This window comes from Mytilus edulis, chromosome 14, assembly GCF_963676685.1.
Source record: "Mytilus edulis chromosome 14, xbMytEdul2.2, whole genome shotgun sequence".
Taxonomy (NCBI): Eukaryota; Metazoa; Mollusca; class Bivalvia; order Mytilida; family Mytilidae; genus Mytilus; species Mytilus edulis.
The window spans coordinates 30,775,933-30,800,413 of NC_092357.1; the positions used below are offsets into that span (position 1 = coordinate 30,775,933).

At 32.2% G+C, this 24,481-nt stretch overlaps 1 protein-coding gene across 1 annotated transcript; it reads right to left on the reverse strand.

The window, feature by feature from the left end:
• LOC139503927 (receptor-interacting serine/threonine-protein kinase 4-like) lies at positions 1–23,811 on the reverse strand. The gene is made up of 5 exons (XM_071293948.1): positions 23,654–23,811; positions 20,888–21,436; positions 13,993–14,094; positions 4,541–4,747; positions 1–2,441 (listed from the first exon to the last, which is right to left on the reverse strand). Exons 2-5 carry the CDS (start codon positions 21,384–21,386, stop codon positions 2,260–2,262), a joined length of 990 nt encoding a protein of 329 aa, XP_071150049.1. The 5' UTR covers positions 21,387–21,436; positions 23,654–23,811; the 3' UTR covers positions 1–2,259.
• Positions 23,812–24,481: the final 670 nt, after the last annotated feature.

Sequence of the window (24,481 nt, forward strand, 5' to 3'; positions counted from 1 at the left end):
TTTTTCAAATGGTTACATTTTATTACAAAATATACAATTAAAATTAAAAAAAAAAAATGATCACGTGATAAAATCAAGATATTCAATTGAGTGATAACTTAAATACAAACCTAATAACATAAAAATACCCAAATAAGTGATAACATATTAAACGGGGTGATAACATAATCAATGAGGTAATAACATCAAAATGTGTATTTGCTTCTGAATATACAGTCACGTGATATCATCAAAAGAAAAGCCAATAAATATAGCACTAAAAGACAACTGTCGTTACATTTTCCGATACTCATGTTATTATTCGATATTATTATTTGATACTATAATATGATGCTGTATTTTTTCTCTCGTAAAAGCCATAACTTATATTAGATGATGAGGAAAAAAAATTAAACAAATTGAGGTAAAAATTCAGTTATAAAGACAAGTGATTAAAAATAAATATATTTGAAAAACACTGAATTTAACATACAGTCACGTTTTTATCTTTTAACAGAAAAACTGATGCAATCAACCTATTGTATACGGTAATATGGTTTAGAGGCATTTAGGCATCTGCTATTTGTATCTATAATTTCTTTATAAAACATTTCTTTTAATTTTGTTATGCATATGAACTAAATTTCTTTAAAAAAAAGAAATTTTATGACTACATTCAGACCTATCCCAGTACGATCATTGATGGCCTCTGTCATTTGTGTAAAAAAAGGAAAAGTTCATTAAACATATGCAAAATTTAGGTAGAAATATGCTTAAACATGTGTTTGGAAAGATTGAATGGTGGCTGCTTCCTTTATGTAGAAAGTGACACATGTGAATTGTATATACATTGTCTCAAATACAGACTGTACTTTTAATAATTGATAGAACATCATTTATAATAGCTTGAGCTGTTTTTGCGGTATATGTGATATGCATATTCATTTAATGAGCTACGTCGGATAATATTCGACCTCAGGCAAATGAATATCAAAACTTCAGTTAACTTTTTTCCGTTGCAAAAATCTTTGCGCTCATTTTGTTACTATTTGAAAATATAGTAACACCCTCACACAGAGACAAATTAGTTTTTGTTATTTCGTATTTGAATGCTCCTAAATCAATCGATATCATATGCATATCCATATATACGTGTCGATTTCTTTCCGAGACAGCTCAGTTGTCAGCAAACATGTTAATTGGATGACTAACGGACCAGTATTTATAGTTTTAAAATGCAGGATTCAGATAATGTATGGTGGCAGGGTAAATTCTAACATACTTAAATAGCGTTATTCTTTAACACAATAGGTTTATTGCTGTCACCGAAATCAATTTTATTTCTCTTTAAAAAAAACCACATTACCATCAACTATAGCATATGTAATACGAAACGAAAGAGGAATGTGATATTTTATTTTTAGAGTGAACAAAATGACGGTGTCCACATTTATGCATACTTCCGATTGCTTTAACAAACTTTTTAAATTGTAAAAATATAATATGTATCTAGATTATCAATTTTGATTCTGTAGATATATACAATCAGTCAACAAATACAAATATATAATGACTAACATATGTCACCAAATTCGTCCATGACAGTATTCTAGTAAAAGCATGTATAGAATTATCACAGCATTCAGATATATTTATTGGCGGAGATTAACAGTATTGTTGTTATGCTTCACCAAAAATTAAAAGCAGTTCGTATAATTATTGAAAGTTTATTAACTAAATAGTAAGCTTCATCAAAGACGGTTCGTATATTCAAAGTTTTAGCATGGTTTTTATTTTTTTTAATTGACCACTTGTCTCGTCAATATTTATCACAGTTTAAGTTTACTAGTTTTAATTTTACGGGAACTTGTTTGATCAAAGTAATGGAGAACAAAAGTGCATACAAGTGTATTTAAGTTAATTGCATCTGACTTATTTCGTGATAATTTAATTCAACCTAGTTTCAAAAGTCTAGTATCAAAATTACTAACGTTGATAACAGAAGTATAATACTGGTAAAAAGAGTGAAAAATCATTGTTGCGCTGAAATAATACTAATGATGAAAAAACCTGGTATTTAGTAGAGATTAGCAAAAATATACAAACTTAGAAGTAGAGCTTAATTTCTAAACAAGTTAGGAAGATACAGTATAAAAATACAAAACAAATATCATTAATGTTAAATAGATGTCTTAGGAAAAAACATGTCCATTAAATCATAAATTTGCAGAAAAATGACACAAAAATGTCGGTCAAATAAACATAAATTACACAAAAATGTCAATCATATATTGTCAGAATACGTCGACGAACCCCAGAAGATGCAGACCTGTCCGATTTAATTTTGTTCATTCTACTTCTAAATTTCCCCAAAAGTTTTCTACAAAATCCTCTCGTGTGAATAATTCTAACATCAAAGCCGTCTTCTTCCATCCATTTCTTGTCTTTGTCAAGTTTATATCCTGAAATGATAAAAGAAAAGTTATTTATTTATAGGAGATTTGATTTATCTTCTATTAAAATGAAATAATAGTTACCAAAGGTACCGGGCTTATAATTTGACACGCCATTCTAACGCGCGTTTCGTCTACAAAAAAAGTCATACGCACATATCAAAATAGATTGAAAGCAAAACAATAATGAAGTTGAACAGCAAAAGTTCTAAACGGTTGTGCCAAATACGGCTAAGGTAATCTATACCTGGTATACTAAAGTGAGAAAATCCTTAGTACAATGTATTTTGAATAATTCAGTGCTGACTCACGGTCTGGTTAAAGTGGCATGCAAGACAGACCCAACCGTCGCCTAATCTTGATATGATAAAATAAAAACGCGATAACTATGGTGAGTTACTGTTGATGTGCTTTATAAGAAATGTTGTTTTGTTCGGTTTTAAATGTTGAGACTTGCGTTTAAGGTGGTACCTAACACTACAGGGAGATAACTCTGTAAAATCAGTTAAACGTTTTAATTACGTTGAAACGGGCAGATTTTTTAATATTGATAGAACTGAAAGACATTGTAATCTTTGTAATGCTAATGAACTTGGTGATGAGTTTCATTACTTATTCAAATGTACCTTTTTCAACAATGAAAGAGCTAAATTTTTACCTTTAAATATATGTAATAACCCAAATGTTTTAAAATTTAAAGAATTGATGAATACATCAGATTTATTTACACTTACTGGAATAGCAAAATTTTGCAAAAGTGTTATTAAAACCTTTTAATACATGTGCTTAATCATGTTACTATAATTTGTACTTCCTGTCAAATATCTGTATTAATTATATATACTATTATTGCACCTTTGTTAACCATGTTGTTCTAATGTAAATATGTTCACACTTTTATTGTTTGTTAAAAATGTTGTACTAACATACCCCATGTGGGGGCTTTAGTGAAATAAAATGTCTTATGTCTTATGTCTTATGTCTTATGTCTTATGTTGTGTTGTTAAGGGAATATAAAGCTTCTCAATGATCAAAATAAGTATTTGCCAAACTGCTATATAACCAGTGTATTTTTTTCTGATAAAACGGTTGGTTCAAATTTTTTGAAATTTTTATATTTTTGTAAAAGGATCAAAGTAAATACTTTGTCAAAATTTTAAGAAAATTAATTTTAGTTAAAGTGTTGGGTACCACCTTAAGAGCTCTCACTGGATATGGCTAGCTATAAGAAGATATCGCTTAAGAACCAATGAGAAAACTCTCAATCCAAGTCACAATTTGTAAAAGTAAACCATTATAGGGCAATTCCCCGAAATTTTCATTGTACTAATGAACTCAAAATTGTTATCTTGTTTTTGTCATGACATGAAATTTTAAGGGAAATATATATTTATCAGTCCAGTACAATATAGGAAGAAACACAATAACAATTTCATTTCTAATTATTCTTTGATATGAAAAAACGTTACCTGATGATAGCGTTTCTTAGTTTACATTGAATATGACGTAATAACAAAAATAAAGTCACAACTAAAATCCTTAACAACAGAACCAAAATCAGAAACGTTACGGTATTAATGTTTCTCTTTTAACGTGACAGATTTAGAACTTAAAATAAGTTTGAATTAAAAAATAATAATTTATACAGACTTCGTCCATTTTCACAGGAAATACCGGCCTCATATTAACAAAACAAAATGCTGACGAGGTGACTGACTTTTGACATGTATATGAAAATAATAGTTTTTATTAAACATAGCGTTACTAATTTGAAAACATAATTATCAATTCGCCGTTTCAGAATCTAATGCACCCTGGGTAATACCTTCAAAAGTGTACACAAAAATGTCGTGATTGGTAAAAGATGTTATAAACAATGGAGATTTAACAAATGACGTGACGTTGTTTTCTATTTCGGTACGAACAATGAAACAACCCGTGGATCTTTGGATTCGGAAACGGCCAATTGCGAAGAGTGCGACGATTTTCATCATCTTTCACTGTACATCATTTTGAAAAGACAAAATAAAAAAGTGCATAAAACACATAAGCTTTTTCGACAGTGTTTCTGAACTTGCGAGTATGTCAGACATAAGATAATGTCTTACCTGCTTTCAATAATCGCTGCACAGTTTTCACACAGTTGGGTTGTTTGTTATTTATCGTCTGGTAAAGTGCACTTTGACCAAAATCATCTACAATATTGACGTCACATCCGTGTTTAATTAAATATCTTGCAGCCTGAGACTTCCCGTCTATTAAGCAGGACAGTAAAGCAGTTCTTCCTGTTTTATCCACACTGTCTAAATTGGCTCCTACAATTCCAAGATAAAAATTCAAAAAATCAGGAAATAATTATAGTATTGTAGTATCTCATGGTTAATAAATTAGGCATGAAACAATGATCTATCATGGTAATGATGGTGATTAGGAGGAGGAAGGGAAGAAGAAGGAGGAGGCTTCAAATGTAGTTTTGAATATGTAATGTGTAACACTGGGCAAAGCGCAAACCATGATCTATACAGCGAACTTTTCAATTCAAGCCTTTAAATTTGAATTTCTTTAAACCAGAAAGGCGCTTTGTCTAAAATTGTCAATTTGTTTTCGACTTCAATTTTTTATTTTTATTTTTGGCGGTGTACGCTTCCCTTTTATGCAAGAAAATGTCAAACATGTATTTGAGAATGACCTCTTGATTTTATGTATGTATGTCCATTTTCTCTGTTATTGAATTAGTAATACAAAATGTTTTTTTTTTGTTTGATAAAATGTCAATGTTGGATGATGATGTTTGCAGTATTAAAGTACACATTTGCAATAGAGCTGATAATGTGGCGGAGTGTTTTTAAAATAAAGCATACTGTATATATATTGCTAACAGGTATCAAAGTGACCATAACAATTTTGCATCGGCACCTAATATATCTTTAAATGTCTACAAGTCATTACATTTTTTTAAATATAGATAAGTAATCATTGTCGTTCTCTATATAAATAAAATATCAAATGTATGTCTGGTAATATTATCTTAATATTTTCCCCCATTTTTTATTTCAAACAAACTAAAGTAAGTATGTTTAAATTTATGATGATTTTTCGAAAGAAAAATAACAGTATAAAGTTGGGTTGAGAGTAATACTAGTATTTAAAGTAAATCAGGATGAGAGTCAACGCAATTAAGACTTTTATAGAATTGTATATTGTCACAAAGGTTTCGCAATAATACTATAGCAATAAAAAATACATTTTACCAACAATAACAGACAATATTATACATGTCTCTATCTTGTACAGCATGACACTAAGACTGTAAATAGTGACACTTAAATGACAAATCTGGACAAAATATGAGTTCATGCTAGGTCGAGTCACCTGCAGTCATTTGACATTACAACGTCTTACAAACTGCTCAACTGGTTTTAACTAGACATATACCCTTATTAATTCATATCTATAATCGCGAGTGGAACGAACGGGTATCACTCAGATGAGCATTGCATAATATTTCATATTCATTGTTCTTAGTCATGTTTGTCGTCTTTGCTGAATTATATGACCATGTCGAATGAACACAAGTACATTTCTTTCCTCTGAAATCTTGCAACATACATATAATCGTTTACATTATGTTACATATCATCATCGTCTGAAAGAATTTCGAATTTCGAATATAAAATAATGATATTTTTATCGATGTTTTTTAAGGGTTTCAAAATTCTAAGAACGTCTAGATTAATTGTATATATATATCATGTATGTAACAAGAAAGAAAGAGGAAAAGCTGTCTTTATTTTTCGTTCATTAAACCGTATAAATTTGTTTATCTTATACAGATGGACACTAAACTGTCAACAATTAGAAATGTATACAGTCGTGTACTAAAAATGACAAATACATAGCCAAGATCACGTTCAGTGGCTCAAATCACCTGCAATCTTTAGACAATACAGCGTCTTCCAAACTTCACAACTGGTATAAACTGGAAACGTAAATTTCTTAATTCACAGATTTTACTTTTCAATTTGAATGATCTTGTACAACTTTTAATTTTGCAATGGGTATCAGTTAGATGAACAATTCAAAAAATGTTATGCTGTACTTTTAATGCCATTTTACTTGAACTCGCGATTGCAAATGTTGCCTTGGTCTTATGTATTTTATTGTAAAATATTTGACGAATACAAGCAAAATTCAATCGGAAATATTAGGGGGAAAAAGGAACGATTCCGCTTTGAATCTATCGAGCACGGATTTCAAACATACATATCTTATAAAGACTTAGTGTTATACAAATGTATATTAACACATGACTTTATGTGATCTCCTTGTCCAACCTTTATCACTTAATAATCCATATTTTATATATCACTAAGGTCATGTAAGGTCGTCAGATTTGAACATACGTCCGAAAAAGAGTTCAAATACATTAATGTACGCTTTCTAAAAGTTTGATCCACTTTATTGTGGTGCTTTTTCTCTCAGGTTTTGTTTAAATTCTCTTCGCTACACATCGATTTGACGCAACAAATGTACTTTAAGTTGCAATGGAACATGCATTCCATAAGACATTAAACACTAGCTAAATAAACAAAAATGAACACAAAAAGAAGGCATTTATTAAAGAATTTGAATGTGAATTATTTATCAATGAACGATTGTTTGATAACATTCACTTGATAATATTTTCGTTTACATACATAGTCGACAAGACCACAGCAATATTTTTATCAGCTTAAACTTTATAAATTTGTTCTTGAAAACCATCTGAGGAAACTGACGACAAAGACTTATAGAAAGCACCCTTCTATAGCTGTTATCTAATGATGTTTCTAAAGCATTATAACAATCAAAATAACCGTTATCTAGAAAGTCATTTTGCACGACATTATGAAGGGGATATGAAGACAAATCATATCATTTCCAAATATTTTAGTGTCCATATAAATCTAATCAATCATGATATATACCTACACTGTCTAGCTACAAAACCAGGTCTAATCCACCATTGTCTACATACGAAAATGCCTCTACCAAGTCAGGAATATAACAGTTGTTGTCCATTCGTTTGATGTGTTTGAGCTTTTGATTTGGCCATTTGATTACTGACTTCCAGTTTTGGGTTTTCTCGGAGTTTGGTATTTTTGTTATTTTACTTTTTTTGCAAGTCTGTCTATCGAACTATTCGATGGTGTCCTGTGACTCGCATTTAAGCTTTGTTGTGTTTGACAGTAAAATGCAAAATTTGAAGATGGTCTCAAAATTATGTTTTAATATATGTATATAGATATTATTTTAAAAACATTTGTAGCGTTTATCGATGGGCATCGAGAGAATTTTTAGATAAAACTTAAAGAAAGAATAAAGAAACCACCATGTTTAGAAATATATAGAATGCTTGTACTAATATAGTTGAACTCTCCTTCGGTCATCAAAAAATAAATATATTACAAAGGGACATATGCTCTATATAAACAAAAGTATTTTGTTAACCTATAAGATGTATTGCTGAGTTGTACAAATGTATATAAACACATAACTTTATGTGATCTCCTTGTCCAACCTACACCAATTAATAATCCATATTTATATTTCTGTTTTCTAACAATAAGAACGCATTGCCCTCAATCAAAATGAAACATCCTTGAAATAGAATAAAACATTGAATGACTAGGTTTTACAGGGAAAAACTCAGTGTTTTTGTTATAGTGTTAACATGTCTAGTTAGCCTTAACAAATATTTTACTAAAATTTTCTTTGGTTTTCCGTATCTAACCGATTTTTCTTGGGAATGTAATATTATAGACAAAAACATTTATTTCACCTGGCGTCCTGACCCTATGTGTCAAGAAATCATACATCCTTGTTAGCTGATGTTTGACATTGTTAAACATATTTCCTTGAATGTTGATGTGAATCACTTACACATTTGTTCACCTCTACAACTCACGTGTGCCTGTACAATGTCACGTGTTTATGTTGAAGGCTTCGTTCACACTGACCATGTGAAATATGCCGCGTGTGAACTCTCGTAACTCTCCTCGTTCACACTGTCCATTTGAAACATGTTTTGTGTACACAACTTTTGAATTATAAACTATAAATATGTTTGACTTGCATTTAATTCTCTATTCAGAAATAAAATGAACAGCTTCAAATATTTTCAAAATAAACACGTTGATACTCTAACATACAGCCCAAAATAAAACGAACGCGCATAATAAAATGACTGCTAAAAAAATCACTATTTAAAAGTTGTTTTAAGCTTGACTATATATTAAGCTTCAGTGCGAAACCGGTTTAATTTCTATCAGTAAACTGTATATTTATAAAACACATCGGTTATTCATTTTTAATGTATCATTGCACAAAGGTGTTTCTGATTAACACTATAGCGATGTATACTCTTTGGACCAGAGTACAAGGGTGTGACAACTACCGGGCATTTTACAATGAGCAAATTAAAATCAATTCTCTTGATACCCCAGTGTATTTACACGAGGAACACGACAAGTGCCTCTTGTGGAACTGGGTTTGTTACAATTCCGGAGAACCAGTACTGTGGTCAGTGGTGTGGGTTGAGATGGTCAGTCATTCTGTCTTGCATACTGTTGTTTTTCCGTTTGTCTCTTTTCTAATTGTGTCGTTAGGCAAGTTGGGCAAGCAAATAATACTTAACGGTGATTACATGCATTAAATAAGCTATGTCACTAATTTTGAAGGCCTAATTCATTGACCATAACATTCGCCAATATTAAAAATTTAATTAGAAATATCAAGAATTTTTTCAAAACTCTTTCATGTTTTGTGTTTGTTTACTTTACTAATTAAATGCGAGAATGTTAATATCACCATTTAAAAATCTGTTACGTGTCCTTTAAATTACTTTATGAGATAAATTTAATGTTAATAACACCATTGAAATATCTGTTGCGTACGTGTACATTTTATCACTTTCTTTGACTGACCATTTATCATTATTAAAGTGTACTAAGATGTATTGCGTATATACAAACTAGCCGTTCCCTTTCTGAGGTAATACTTTGGTAGTTCTCACAGAATCTATTGTTTTACAAGTTCATTAGAATAACTAATTAACACGATTAACATTAATTGATAGTGGTTTTCCACTCTGGTTGCGTGTTATGAACGCTTTTAAATTAATAAATTCGGTTAAGTACATGAATATTGGATTTGCATTATTAAGACCACAATTAATTGTTTTTATGAAAAATATTCTATTCATTAAATGATACAGGAAATAAACAAAAATGTGACGTGTAATATTCGTCATTGAGACAACATATCACCCAAAGAGGGACAGAGGTCAAATTACAGTTTCGACACGTTTCTTTGCGAATACCTATATTATATACTCTAATATGTCATGTGGCGCGACTACACATGTTATGTGTTTTAGGACAATAAGCTTTGTGTAAAATTTCATAACATTTGGTTGAGGCAAACTAAATTTAGAGAACAGAAACCAATTTTTAGATGACCGGACGGATGAACGTTGAGACAGACATACAAAATGTAGATAAAACTGTACCCCTCCGTCTGTGGCGGGGACAAGATAAATTAAGTATGGAAAAAAGTGTCATAATAATCACATGTGCGGCCTTTTCGGTAATTTGGCATTAGAATACAAAAAATAAAGGACAACTATAATTTTCTACCAACATATACAATAAGTTCCCTTCGTTGTTACCGCACTGCGTAATATGTCTTAATTTGTAAATATTAAACTTGAGACTTCTAAGTTTGATTCTAGTTTCATTACAAAAATTACTACTTTTTTTACCTTTACTTTTGGGGCAGATTTTAACCCTTTTTTTTTATCCATATAGGCAGACCGTTTTAACGTTGAGAATGTTTATTTGTGTACGACCAGAAGTCACGAAGGACAATGTTTGTTTAGTGCAAGAACAGACGCCAAACAGATTAATGTTTATTTTCACAAGAAAAAAAAGACAAATAGTTGATGATAAGACATAAGAACTTATATATTTGCATTTTTACGGCCAAGTAAATTCCTATTAAAATCGCTGTCATCAAAATAAACTGAAGTTTGCAAGTTGCAAAAAACGTCATGATATATATATCCTGATATAAATATAAAACACAATAATTGCAACAAATTGACAGAAAATATTTCTCACGGTGACCCGTCAACATTTATATCTTTTTTTCGTTTTAATGACTTGTTTTCTCAATAAACGTGACCGTCACATGTCCTTGTCCTTAATCGGTAAATCACATGGACAAAACAATCAGCTGCAGGACATCAATGTCATGGTCATCATTTCTGGATTAAACAACAGAAACATGTACCTGGGCAATAAGTCTAACATACAACATATATTTACAGCCGATTGCATTTAGTGTGTAGGTAACAGTAATATCTTTTGTTGGCTTGATTGATAGCTAAACCGTGAAGTCATTATAAGTTAGGTAAACTACCCTCCTTTAAGAGTACGATAGTCCGACATACAACCAATCTATCTGTCTGTAGGACTAAGCTACTTCGAAATGATGGTAGTATACCTTATTTAATAATGACTTCACAGTTCAGCTAGCAAGCAAGCTCACGTAATATATTACCTTTACCTACACCCGCAATGCAATCGGCTGTAATATCTCTAGTAAAGTGATACTACTTCAAACATTCAAATTTAGAAACACATTTGGTTTTTTTTTCAAAATCCTAACAACAGACGTATACTCATTGACTATAGTTTTAAATATTTTACAAATTTAACATTCAAAAAATTATTTAACGTTAAGATTTATTAAATAAGTTTACCCAACACTTTGACTAACATAGATTTGGCAAGTTTTATTTTCATAAAGTTTTGACAAGATATTAAATTTGACCTGATTACAAAAATATGAAAATTTCTAGATATTTGAATCACACAATCCGCAGGAATAATTTGGTTGGATATATAGCAGTTTGACAAACACTACTTTTGATCGTTGAAAGGCTTGATTTCTTCTTACTGATAATGTGCGATTAAACGCTCAGCTGATTTTTAAAGAGTCCCCCCTTAAGCTTTAGCGAACACATTTGGAAAGTATATTAACTAGAAGCGTAGTGAAGATTGAAAAGCGAATAATTATGACTTATTATCTTTAAAAATGATACCGACTTAATAGATATGGACAGTTCATGTACAAATGATTTAATTTACGTTGTATAATTTGCATTGAATAAGACAACAATTTAAGACATGCATATATTTTTTTTTTATTGAAATACCTTTGTTGATACGTGTAAAAGAATACATAATGCACTAGATTTGCATATATTATAATTTTGCATGTAAGTTTGACTAATATTAGCAGTACAAAATAAGTGTGGGGGGGAGTGGGGGAGGGGGTTACACTTCAATATTTGATTGATAGGGGAATTGTTACCCAACCATTTTCACGTATTTTATAATTTTTAAATGTATACTTTCAAGTTTTTATAAATTGCATAGCTAAAAAACATGAAATTTGAGATCTCAAGCATCTGGGTGTACGGGGATGCAAAATGTTATCAGGGACACCTTGTCCACTCCTTATTATAAGAGCAATAGCCTGTTTTAGTACTGATTGATCTTTCAATGATGTGTGTAAATCAAGGCGGTTAGTTTTCTCGTTTGAATTGTTTTACATTGACTTATCGGGGCCTATCATAGCTGACTATGCGGTAAGGGCTTTGCTCATTGTTGAATGCCGTACGGTGACCTATAGTTGTTAATGTCTGTGTCATTTTGGTCTTTTGTGGTAGTTGTCTCATTGGCAATCATACCACATCTTCTTTTTTATACTTTTAACCAGTTGTAAGGTATAACAATAAAAAACGTTACATATGTCAAAAGATCGTAAAATGCAAAATAAAAGTCATATCAAAACCAATTAATAACATAAAAATACAACATATGTCAACTTGAAGCAATGAATAACGTCAACTGAGGTCACTCTTTCACTTACAAGATAACTGGGAATACTTTTTTTTTATCAATTTTACACGTAGGTTATCAATGTAAACTCTAAGGCTATAACTTTGGTCCGGTTTTATTTTATCAGGTCTCCAAAATTTGTATTATAATTTGGATTTTTAATTTTCCTGACCTTGATATGAAAATAAGAATATATTGGTATGATTGTCGATTATCCACCGGAGTTTAAATGTGAGGATATAAGAAAATATTTTGAACTGTCTGGTTTTCAACAATGACAAAACCTGATACCACATAGTCTGAAATAAAAGATCCCACAACACGAAGAATATGAAACGAATCAAATCTGATGGCTTAATTTTAAACAGCTATTTAAGTAAAAATAAAATCTAACAGCTTAATTTCAACAGCAATGTACGAAAACAATATAAATGTAACGGCTTCTTTTCAACAGGAATTTACGAAAAACAAAAAAATCTAACAGCTTAATTTCAACAGCAATGTACGAAAAACAATATAAATGTAACGACTTAATTTTCAACAGGAATTTACGAAAAATAATACTGAAAATCTGACAGCTTAATTTTCAACAGGAATTTACGAAAATAAAAATAAATCAAACAGCTTAATTTGTAACATCAATTTACGAAACAATATATGACAGACCTGAACCAACAACACCAACTAAAAAATTATAGGTTGATGACTACTGATTGTCGGTGTTGAATGCCGCTTTTGGCACTTTCTGCTATCTAATATCGACCAGTTTAAAGCGGTCGCTGAATTGAGTCCGAGTGACTAGAGAAACCTACCAGACCTGGGCTTGGTTTTATCTGACACTAGAACACACCCGTGATATCGCGGGTCCGTGACTGAATTAAAGTATATAACTATGTGCAAGCCTTATCTTAGTATAAGTACTGTCATCTGATAAAGTCATGCCGATTATAAGATGCACAATTTTCTCTGCTTTCAAATCTTTCTGTTTGAACCCGTCGAACTGGAACTTATCAATTATTGGTAATATTAATGATTTGGAAAACAAAAGGTCCTGGAATGGAGTATTTTTTAATCAACAGCATTGTCCTATATTAGTTATAAATAAAGTTGAATTCTTTGATTCGCTGTTTTACGTCATGCCCGCTAACAAATTGAAACTTATTTTTAGTCCAGATTTTTAGTATTCGTATTGTTATCTTAGAAAGTCTTACGGATTAAAATACTACAATAGGTAACAATTTGACAATTTAGTAGTGTCAACTCTGTGATTATGACCCGTGTATATAGCATATTAATCCTGAAAACACCGTTTGGTGGTGCGCCTGTCAGATGCGGAACGAACAGATAAGGTAATAGGTAACAAGTGATTATACTATTGGTCTCGGTATCGGACTCGACCCGGAACTTCCTAATTATTGGCAATATTATTTACGTGGAAAACAAAAGGGCCTGGAGTGGTGTAATTTTTAATCGACACCTTTGTACTATATTAGTTGTAGATAAAGTTGAATTCTTTGATTCGTCATTTTTACGTGATGACGGCTGATAAATTGGACCTCGTAATTTTAGTATTATAGATATAATACATTGCATCAGAAAATAATTTTCCCTACCTGCTTTGTGTAGAATCTTCATGATAGTGACGTCATCAAATATTGTGGCTTTCATCATCGGTGTTTGACCAAACACATCATCAATATTAACTTTACATTTCTCTGGAAAACAGACAAATAACTAATAAAAACATACAATTGAGCATATTTCATATATTCATAGTACTGACAAGTCAATTTAAGAATATTAAAAAGCACAAGTTGATCCAAAAGAGTGACAAAAGATTCCAGAGAGATATTTAAACTTACAGATAAAAAATAAACTGACAACGCCATGGCTAAAAAAGAACATTTCAGATAAACAATAGTACACAAGACACAACACAAAAAACTTAAGACTAAGCAACACGAGCCCTAACAACAACTAGGGGTGGTCGCATGTGCTCCGGGAAGGTAAACAGATTCTGCTCAGCATGTGGCAACCGTCGTGTTGCTCATGTTATTACAAACCCGGTAAATAGTCTAATTCGGTAGGTAATATTCGTGGAAAGGGACCGGGATTGTAGAACTTTACGACATAAGGAACATATCCAATAACTCTTTAAAACGAAATATGGAGACTAAGTACAGTTGTATATTTTGCCAGAGCAGACTGTCCTAAGTGTCACTGTGACTTTGCTGATAAGTTCTGCTCACATCAAAGCCGTGCTACGAGAATTATACTTATCGTCTGAGATGGTTGTTCTAAACAAATGGAATGACGATGAAAAGCAATGGCCCAAATACATATAAAGCTACTTAAGATAAGATTTGTTCCGAACAGACGGATTTGTCTACAATGGCATGTTCTTTATGTACGATAAATTAGTACTACGACTGGGAATCTTAACTTAGGAGGTTTTGTGCATGTCAGCCGTTATTACCATCACTTTTTTTATGTACTAAACAAAGTGTTAATCGCAGATTTTATATACATTTTTACTTGATAAATAATTTTTGAAAAAAACTAATATGGTTAATTTTTAAATGTCATGATTATATGTATATTCTTTTACATAAATAAGGCCGTTAGTTTTCTCGTTTGAATTGTTTTACATTGTCTCATCGGGGCCTTTTATTATAGCTCACTATGCGGTATGGGCTTTGCTCATTGTTGACGGCCGTACGGTGACCTATAGTTGTTAATGTCTGTGTCATTTTGGTCTTTTGTGGATAGTTGTCTCATTGGCAATCATACCACATCTTCTTTTTTATATCTTTGTTATTTAAAATCTTTTTTTTATTTGAATATGCAGACGTCTATATGTCAGTGTACCGAGATTTGATACTGTTAATGTAAGTTATAAAACATTGAGTATTTTGAAAATGGCTAGGAGCATTGACCCTTGCTCGTTTACTAGGCAAATGGGTCAGAAATAAACTGTTTTAAAGACGAATTAGAAGATTTAACTAGAGTAGAATACGCTTGAATACATAAGTAAAGACAATTAACAGTAAATAAATGCCATTAGGACATCATTTAAGTTAATTAATTTCAATAATTGTCTTTAATTCTATATATATTCTGTACTGTAAAGGCCGGACATATTCAAATGTATTTATCCCTTCAAAGAAACTAGTTAAAGATATGACATCACTTGGGCAGATTGACAAAGTATTTCAATTAACAAGTAATAATAATTTTATGATGAACATAATTATGTCGACTTCACGAGACGTTAATAGTCAACCCTTTGAACACGGACTACATTTACAAATAAATCATTTAATAATCAACGTTAAAACCAAAACGAATATGCATTAAGATAAAGTTAAGATAAAGGCGTTGACGTTTATTGATACATACATAAACAGGTAATATTAAATATATAATCGTTTTCAAATTACATCTATTACTGTAAGGTGTAAATTTCCGGTGCATATCTGTTCCGAAAATTATACAACATTCAGGAGCTTAGGGAGCTACCATTTGATTTTTATGGGGGGGCTAGAATGAAAAATTTTGTCCTGCATTTTTTTTTTAGTTGTAATCTCTGTCCTGCTTTTTTTCCCACTCTATTCGGTCCTGCATTTATTTTTAAAGTTTATCCTGACTTTTTTTTACCTAAATTGTCATCCTGATTTTTTTTTTTTTTGCAAGTGTCTCATCCTGCCTTATTTTTTACTCAAAATTCCTGTCCTGCCTATTTTGTTCAAATTTCTGTATATGAAAGTTTACAAGGTGTGAGGTCTTCTGTTCAGTCCAGATTATGATCATTGTACCAAACAGTCATACAAAATTGTTGGGATGTACAAGTACCCGGCCACGTCCACTCTGTGTTTTGTTACATATATTTCTATTTGTATCCATCTGATGAGTTAAGCCTTTCAATCAGATTCTTATAGATCGTTCCTATGTTATACTCTTATATATACTACTGTCCCAGGCTAGAAGGAGGTTTAGTATCCCGCTACCGCGTTTAAACCCGCCACATTCTGTATTGATGTCTGTGTCCTATGTCAGGAGCCTATAGTTTAGTGGTTGTTGTTTGTTGCTGTGTTACATATTTGTTTTTCGTTTTTTGTTATACATAAATTATACCGTTAGTTTTCTCGTTTGAATTGTTTTACATTTGTCAGAGCCTTTTTTCACTGAACATTTATCGGAGCCTTTTATTGCTGTATTTGCGGTACGGGCTTTGCTCATTGTGGAAGGCCGTACGGTTACCTATAGTTGTTTAATTCTGTGTCATTTGGTCTCTTGTGAAGAGTTGCATCCTTGACAGTCACACCACATCTTCTTTTTAATATAAAGCGAGATTTTCGGAGAGAGCCACTAAGGAGATGACCAATCATATATTGAGGAAATTGGTATGCTTGCACTGACATATAATTGAACCCTTTCTCGGTCGTATGTGCAACGACTTTAGATGACCTTAAGTGTTATATATGATTTTGGATTATTAATTGAAAGTTTGACAAGGAGATCACAAAGTCCTGTGTTTATATACATTGTCTTAATTCATGAATACAGCCATTAGGTAGGTATAGTAGATCAGACAATTGTCTTAACTCATGAATACAGCCATTAGGTAGGTATAGTAGATCAGACAATTGTCTTAACTCATGAATACAGCCATTAGGTAGGTATAGTAGATCAGAAAATACTGTTTCGTATCATTTCAAGCATCGCAGATCATTTTGAAATATGGTGTTTTGGGGCTTTTTTTTAGTTTCTCTTCTTTTTTTAGTTTCTCTTATGTTTTTGATGTCCTTCGAAACTTACATCTGTTCAAAGTGGAACATGAACACCCCCCTCACTCAACTTGCAAACACATATAAATGGGTTAAGAGATATATGTCATATATGATCGTGTAAAAGAAAGCTTAAAAGTTATATGAATGCCGTTGAAAGTGTAATTTGTAATTCAGACGTATATTTACCACAGTTTGGAAAAGCACGTAATTAATAGAGGTCTAAATATAGAATATATGCATCACAACTGTTGAGTTATAGGTATACTATTTAGCCCGCGAAAAGAAGTCAAACATTAATGTTTATTGCATCTTACTTGGTATACCAATGAACACACACAAGACATCTTTCATAGGTGTATAACTAAAGGCTATGAACGAATTTCAAAGAGAAAAAAAACATGAATTATTGTAAACATTGTTAAATGAAATAAGACAGCCTTGCACAATATTTCGTATTTGTCATTATCTTTTTATTTTTTTATAACATGGCCTATGCGATATCATACATTGTTTCAACCATTTTTTTGAGACATTTTTAGCTTTTTTTTAAGAATGGAATTAGGAATGTGCCAAAGATACATGTTCAACAACGCACCTAAAGAGCAGAACACGCTAATGGCCGAGTTCACTTGAAACTCTAGAGTTAACTTTACTTACTCGGGTTTCAACAATCAGATTTTACTCGGAGCACTCGCGTTAACCCCTCTTATCCCGGTTCCAACCCTTACTGAGCCAGGATTAAACTCGAGAAACCCTCGAATGACGTCAAATCAATCAGACTTTTTTCCGTAATTTATGCCTAGTCAGGGCCTTTCCCAAGAGTTACTTAGAATTGTTCCGAATAGCAACCCGAGAGCGTTCACGTGATACTCTTGAAACTCTGAAGTATACTCTAGAATTTCAAGTGAACTCGGCCAATGTGTCCTCAATACATGGAGATAATTCAATTGTGCTCCCTAATGGTAGTCAATGTAATGGCATTTTAATTAACGGTCATAGAAGTGAGAGGCTTAGCTAGTTGTTAAACCAGGGTTATCCACCATATTCTACATGAGAAAATGCATGTACCAAGTCAAGAATATGACAGTTGTTTTTCATTCGTTTGATGTATTTGAGTATGAAATTAATAGTACAAGGTACCATTTGGTTGATTCGGGGTGATAATATTCTCTAAAAAATCCCGGAATGCCCCTATAGTTCCCGAGTGAACCGTTTCGTGAGACAACCAGAGTGTGATTGAGTTAATGAAACTGAGAATTGAAATGGGGAATTGTTCAAGAGACAATAATCCGAGCAGAATACAAATGGAAGACCACCAAAGGGTCTCCAACACGGCGAGAAAAATCACGCACCAGGAATAGGACCTCAGCTGGCCCCTTTATAACAATGTTTACTCGAAAAAGTACATTTGACTTTAAGACTTTTCTTCTCACAATGAAATTTGAAAAACCGACATAAACGATCGAGGCGTAACATATACATGTAACTAGACCGAAACATTAAACAATACTATATGCCTCAGAATAAAGTGTTCACTGATTTAGCGGTTGGCTCTAGGTTCAATTGTGTTTCTTTCACATGACAGTCACGTGTTAACTTTACAAAGAGAAATACAATAATGTGTACTTAACCCATGAACCAAACATAAATGAGAGCAGCATCAGTGCGATTTATTTGTTGTATTTCAAATAAATAAAGCATTTTAAACTGTATGCAGTGACTGGTACCTGGGAACAGTATATCTAAGTTAATATACTGAGTGCCAATGAAAACGCAACACTTGGTTTTTCAAAAATAAAATTTATATAAGAAATGATAATCTCTCAAAATAAATTGTTCAAAATTAACAATTTTAACAATAGATCGATATCAAACAAAAATGTTTTATTGTCATCTTTCGGGCGCAATAGGTAAACGAAACATCCAATGTCGAATCATCAACTAACAGTCCTAACAAAAAATGTTACAACCCCGTGGTGCAGCGCAATCTCGACAGCGCCGTGGAATTGATCATCCCGGACGTTTAATGTGATCCCGAGAAATGTTATTCCACTTGTCTCGCAAAGCAAACTCAAGCTGACTTTATGATATTGGAGGTGGTTTTCATCGTCTAAAACATGTCAAATCTGATGCAAAATTTGGTCGATCGGATCAAAATCCGGCGAAAAGCATGACTTTTAGCCAAGGCGGGTGCCAAATGTCTATGTAACCACCATTGACGTTTTTTGTACATAATGAATGATTTTTGGTCTACAGAATTCGATATTTACGCCAGACGGCCGTTTAAATGTCCTAAAGGAAAGACTATGGTGCTCTTAAACAATTTCTGCGCAAATGGTGCTTTCAACTGAATTGCTCCAAAGGTTCTACCGTGACCACCATTGAACTCTTTGACATTTGGACAGCCATCATAGTCGATATCGGATATGTGAAAGACCAAATGTATCGGTCTTGCTGAGCGTTTTTTGCTTTTTGTACCCCGGGATGTGTCTTATCATTAAATGATCCATTTTGGTTGAATTTGTGGATTATTTGGGTTATTGTAGAGGCTACAACTTCAGTCTTCTCGTAATTGTATACTGTGAAAGGCTTCGTTGGATCATTCCCAAAATTGCATGTCGATGGTTGTCGGAAAGTCCTGGCATTTACTCAGATGTTTATTGCAGTTTCCTAACAATAAGGGCGGGAAAATTCATGACATTAGCCAAGCTTTAAATGACAAAATCGTGAAAATGGCGCGTATGTTGAAAAGCGGTGAACTCGGTTTTTGTTCGTTCAAAATAACCTTTACTTCGCGTTTGTTCCAAAAATCACTCAACCGTAAAGTTGTATTGTCTTAAAAGTCATTTTCAACCAACTATACAAAGTTCTAATATAAATAAAATAAAAATTATAAGATTTTTGGGAAAAACAAAAGTGTTGCGTTTTCATTGGCACTCAGTATATATATGTCCCTGTGCTGGTATACAAAACATCTTAAAGGTAAGCGTTAATTAGATAAAAGTGATTTTGTTTTTTTATTTACAACGATTATCTTTGGTTACAGGCAATCGTGATAACTATTTGTTGTTACTTTAAAAATATGCTTGTTTACACACAGAGCTACAGTAACCAATCCTTATCTATATATGATGTGGACAAGAAATGGATTAAAGTGACGTGGATTTATATACATTAATCATTCATGCCAACAACATACATCAAAGATTAAAAATTCACTAATAAGAGATCTAAATCCCAATTCATTCCCTCGATACTTTGAGTTCTCTAACAGATCACAGCAATATATTTACAGATAGATCTAGGCCTATTAATACCTTTTCTCGAAAATATGCCGACATACCCATAGCTATGCAAACGCATTATAAGAAGCTATAAACACCTTTTTGAGATAAGTGCAAAAGCTACTGTATTTATGAGTGTTCTCAGTTTACTGATTTGTCTTACATTAGACTAGCACACTACTAGTTCATTGATAAATATAATATATAATAGTAGCGAAAAAGTGCACACATATTGATATGATGATTGGTTATTTAACGTCCAGCGGCATATTGTATGCCTAGTAATGCGTGTATGAACCCTGCTTTGCCCTATAACGATACGTTAAGGCGGGTTTTTAACGAAGCGCTAGTGCATAAGGTACACACAGCGGTATCATAGAATAATGATAGTCTTTTAACAACAATAACCATGTCAAAAAAGGTATTTAACTTACCAGAACTGAGCAGAACTTTAACCATTTCTTCATTTCCGCTTTCAACTGCTATATGCAATAATGGCGACCCTTCACTTCCGATAAGATTGGGATCAGAACCAGAACTGAGTAATTCCCAAACATGATCCGTGTCATCTTGATAAACAGCATGTAACATTTGCAGTTGTTCAATATTATGAACATTTTTTGTTAGGTCGTGAAGTGACATGCTAGAACTTCGTCTTCGATACCCCGATCCCATGGGATTTGATAAACCATCAGCAGACAAGGATACATTACTGCCACGCCTTTTGTATGCACCTGATAGCGGACTTGGCGCACCCTCAGCGGACAATTTCGCTTGTACGCTAATGCTGGAACTTCTTCGTCTCTGTCGCACGACAGGGCTTGTCATTTTATCGGGTTTGTATATGGATACACTTGAACTTCGCCTTCTTGGTTTTCCAAATGCCATGTCGACTGTGTCAGATGACTTTTCTTTTGGATTTTTTTGAAACATTTTTCAGTTCACTTTATTCAAACGCTTTGATCAAGTAATTTTTGTACTATCTATCAAATAGAAAGAAAAAATTCTCATGATACATACATGTATATAATTTTGTATGTTAGCCCTATTCATGTATACATACACGTGTGTTTTACATTGTTACGTAAGTCTATTCATTAAATAGAAATGCAAACAAAGAATAAAACAATTCGCTATAGCGCCTTCTGGTAAAACAGCTAGAAATTGAACAATAAAATAAACATAAATTACGCTAAAAAATTTCCAGGAAGCACTCGATATTCACAAAAATGCTTCATATTCATAAAACGAAACTTGTATAATTAGGACCACAAGTATATTAAACAAATATGTTAAGCACAGTTTCATGTAATAAAAGTGGAAGGTAAAAATCCGAAAATCAATGAACAGACAAACAAAGAAAAGGCTTCACTTTCAATGGTGCTTAATAAATTCAACTCGTTTATATATATTAAGCATGGTCATATCAGGGACTCCATTGTACTATACATATTCGATTATTATAGTCCAAATATATCAAGGCTTAGCGTATATAAGGGTCTGCATGAAAGTATGTATCCATTTCTGTTATCTACTTATTTTTAGAGGGTTTTTTACTCTTTTTACATTTAAGTGCCCATTTTTCTCTTTTCCTTATTGTTTAGACCTATTTTTCCCTATTCTTTTATTTTCTGTGGTCTATAATACTGTAAACCTATCCTAGACCCTCGTGTATTTAGATTAACAACAAGACGCGAACTGCTTTGAAAATATCCTTCAGCAGAACAAAGTATCATACGCCGGTATTTTGGTGGTGTTCGGATTGCTAGATCGTAATTTTCATACGTAAGGGGTATTGCACTCTCTCTTTGTGTTAAATAACCCCTTTAAAGGCTCCATCAGGGGTCCATACTTAAAATTCAATAGAAGAACGGAGAAAATATCATACGCCGTTTTTTGGATTGTGTTCGGATTGCTAAATCGTTACTAGGGGTAATGCAACGCTCCTTTCGTGTGATATAATTACTTCAATAGATCCTTCAGGGGTCTACAATTATAATTTAAGGTAGTACCCAACACTTTAACTAAAATTATTTTGGCTCGTTTAATTTTTTTCAAATTTTGACATTGAAGTATTTACTTTGACCCTTTTACAAAAATATAAAAATTTCAAAAAATTTGAACCAACCGTTTTATCAGAAAAATTACACTTGTTATATAGCAGTTTGACAAACACTTATTTTGATCATTGATGAGAAGCTTAATATTCCCACAACGTAATTAAAACGATTAGCTGATTTTACAGAGTTTTCTCCCTCTAGTGTTGGGTACCACCTTAACAGAAGTAAGAATTTGCCCTTTTCTAACCTGTGAAAAATATGAATGAAATAACTGTTTCGGCAAACTTTTAAGGATCCACAAAAATGAATTTACAATGTACTTCATAGAAAGAAAAAAAATCTGCGAGTATGGTCTTGAGGAAACGATAAATGGTTGACCCGTGTTAAGAGAGAGCCATATCTCTTGCACGTTAAAGACACCCTTGTAGATTTCGAAAAAGAGTAGGCCAATGCCGCTACAAGGCAGCACTCGCACATGCAAAGTGGAAAGAGATTAATATAAGTTGCAAAACTTGTTTCCCAATCCACTATAAATAAAAATGTTTAAACTAAATGAAAAAAAAAACATTTTAGTGATCAATACCGTTTAAGCAATCACATATTTTGCCTATAAACGATCAAATGATAATTTTAACTCCCTTGATGTTTGCGATAAACACACGAATAAGAAGAAAAATCGTAAAAAGTCATATGAAACAAGGATTCTTGCGTCGCAGTTATAACACCTTGTCTCATTTAGACGTGGCATATTAGACATTCTTATACAGTACGTTCGTATTAGCCAAAATTAAATTGATTAATAATTCAATATTCAATTTTACAATAAGGTAAAGACAATAGAAATGAAGTCATTGATGAAATTGGAATTTAAAAAATTAAGGCTACATGTACCTGAAAAATAGAAAGTTCCATACCTGACAATAACACAATTTTCAGTTGTAAATATTGTTTAAAAAAATAAAATAATTTTCATTGATGAAATTGAAATTTGAATGTTACAATTTTGTTCATACATGTACCTGTACAATAGACAGTTCCACATCTGACAATTAACCATGTGGCAGTTGTAAATATTGTAAAAAAAAACCTAATAAAATCATTGATGAAATTGAAATTTCAAGGAAAATTAAGGTTACATACCTGACAAAAAGAATATGTTCCACACCTGACAAATATCACTATTGTCTATATCCAACAATGGTTTTATTAATAATAAAATATGATTTTTACGTTGACTAGGTTGTCTTCTCGTCAGAGAAAGTATAAATCATTTCATTACTGAACCTTGTCCGCATCACAAGTTTAATGTAGTGAGGTAAACTGTCTCCGTCCTAACCTAGTGTTGTTATTTATGACGACATAAACAATGGCTAGTCTCCAACTTAATTATTTTTATACCTACATGGGTTAAGAAAGTTCATTAACATTTTTTGTCAAACTTTGTAACGAACTACGTTTTAAATCTACATGTAGTTCATTATTGAATTTTCGCATTTTCGTTGAATTTAAAATATTTTTTTCTCCTAGATTTGTACCAGTTGACAGCAGGATTGTGGTAATATCTATGAGCTTCACGAAGAACATACATGTACACATATAATACAACTAGGCTTAACATGCAAAGGGACATAAAACTCCGATTAATCAAAGAGAAACTGACAACGCAATGCCTTCCCCCCGGTATCTGTATGATGACAAATAGAGCTCTGTACCTTTTACTAATATCCTGGTGCATTGTCTAACATTTGTGTGCCACCAGTGCTGTCGAAAAACTGGAGATGTTTTCCAAAAAAAAAAGACATTCTTGTGAAACCATTTCAATTTCAAAAATGTTGTAAGTTACACTGCGTAGTTCTGATAACTGTTCATTATTTTTCTTACGCTAAAGAAACCACAACAATCAAAGAAAATAGAACAGAAAGAGAGAAATAAAATAAAAACACACATGAAACACAAATTATGAAATGG

Coding starts and splice junctions, on each gene's coding strand:
- LOC139503927 (XM_071293948.1), bottom strand. CDS start 21,386: ATGTTTCAAAAAAATCCAAAAGAAAAGTCATCTGACACAGTCGACATG. Junction 14,095..20,887: donor TAAAGTTCTGCTCAGTTCTG/GTAAGTTAAATA, acceptor TCTGTTTTCCAG/AGAAATGTAAAGTTAATATT. Junction 2,442..4,540: donor GCAGCGATTATTGAAAGCAG/GTAAGACATTAT, acceptor TTATCATTTCAG/GATATAAACTTGACAAAGAC.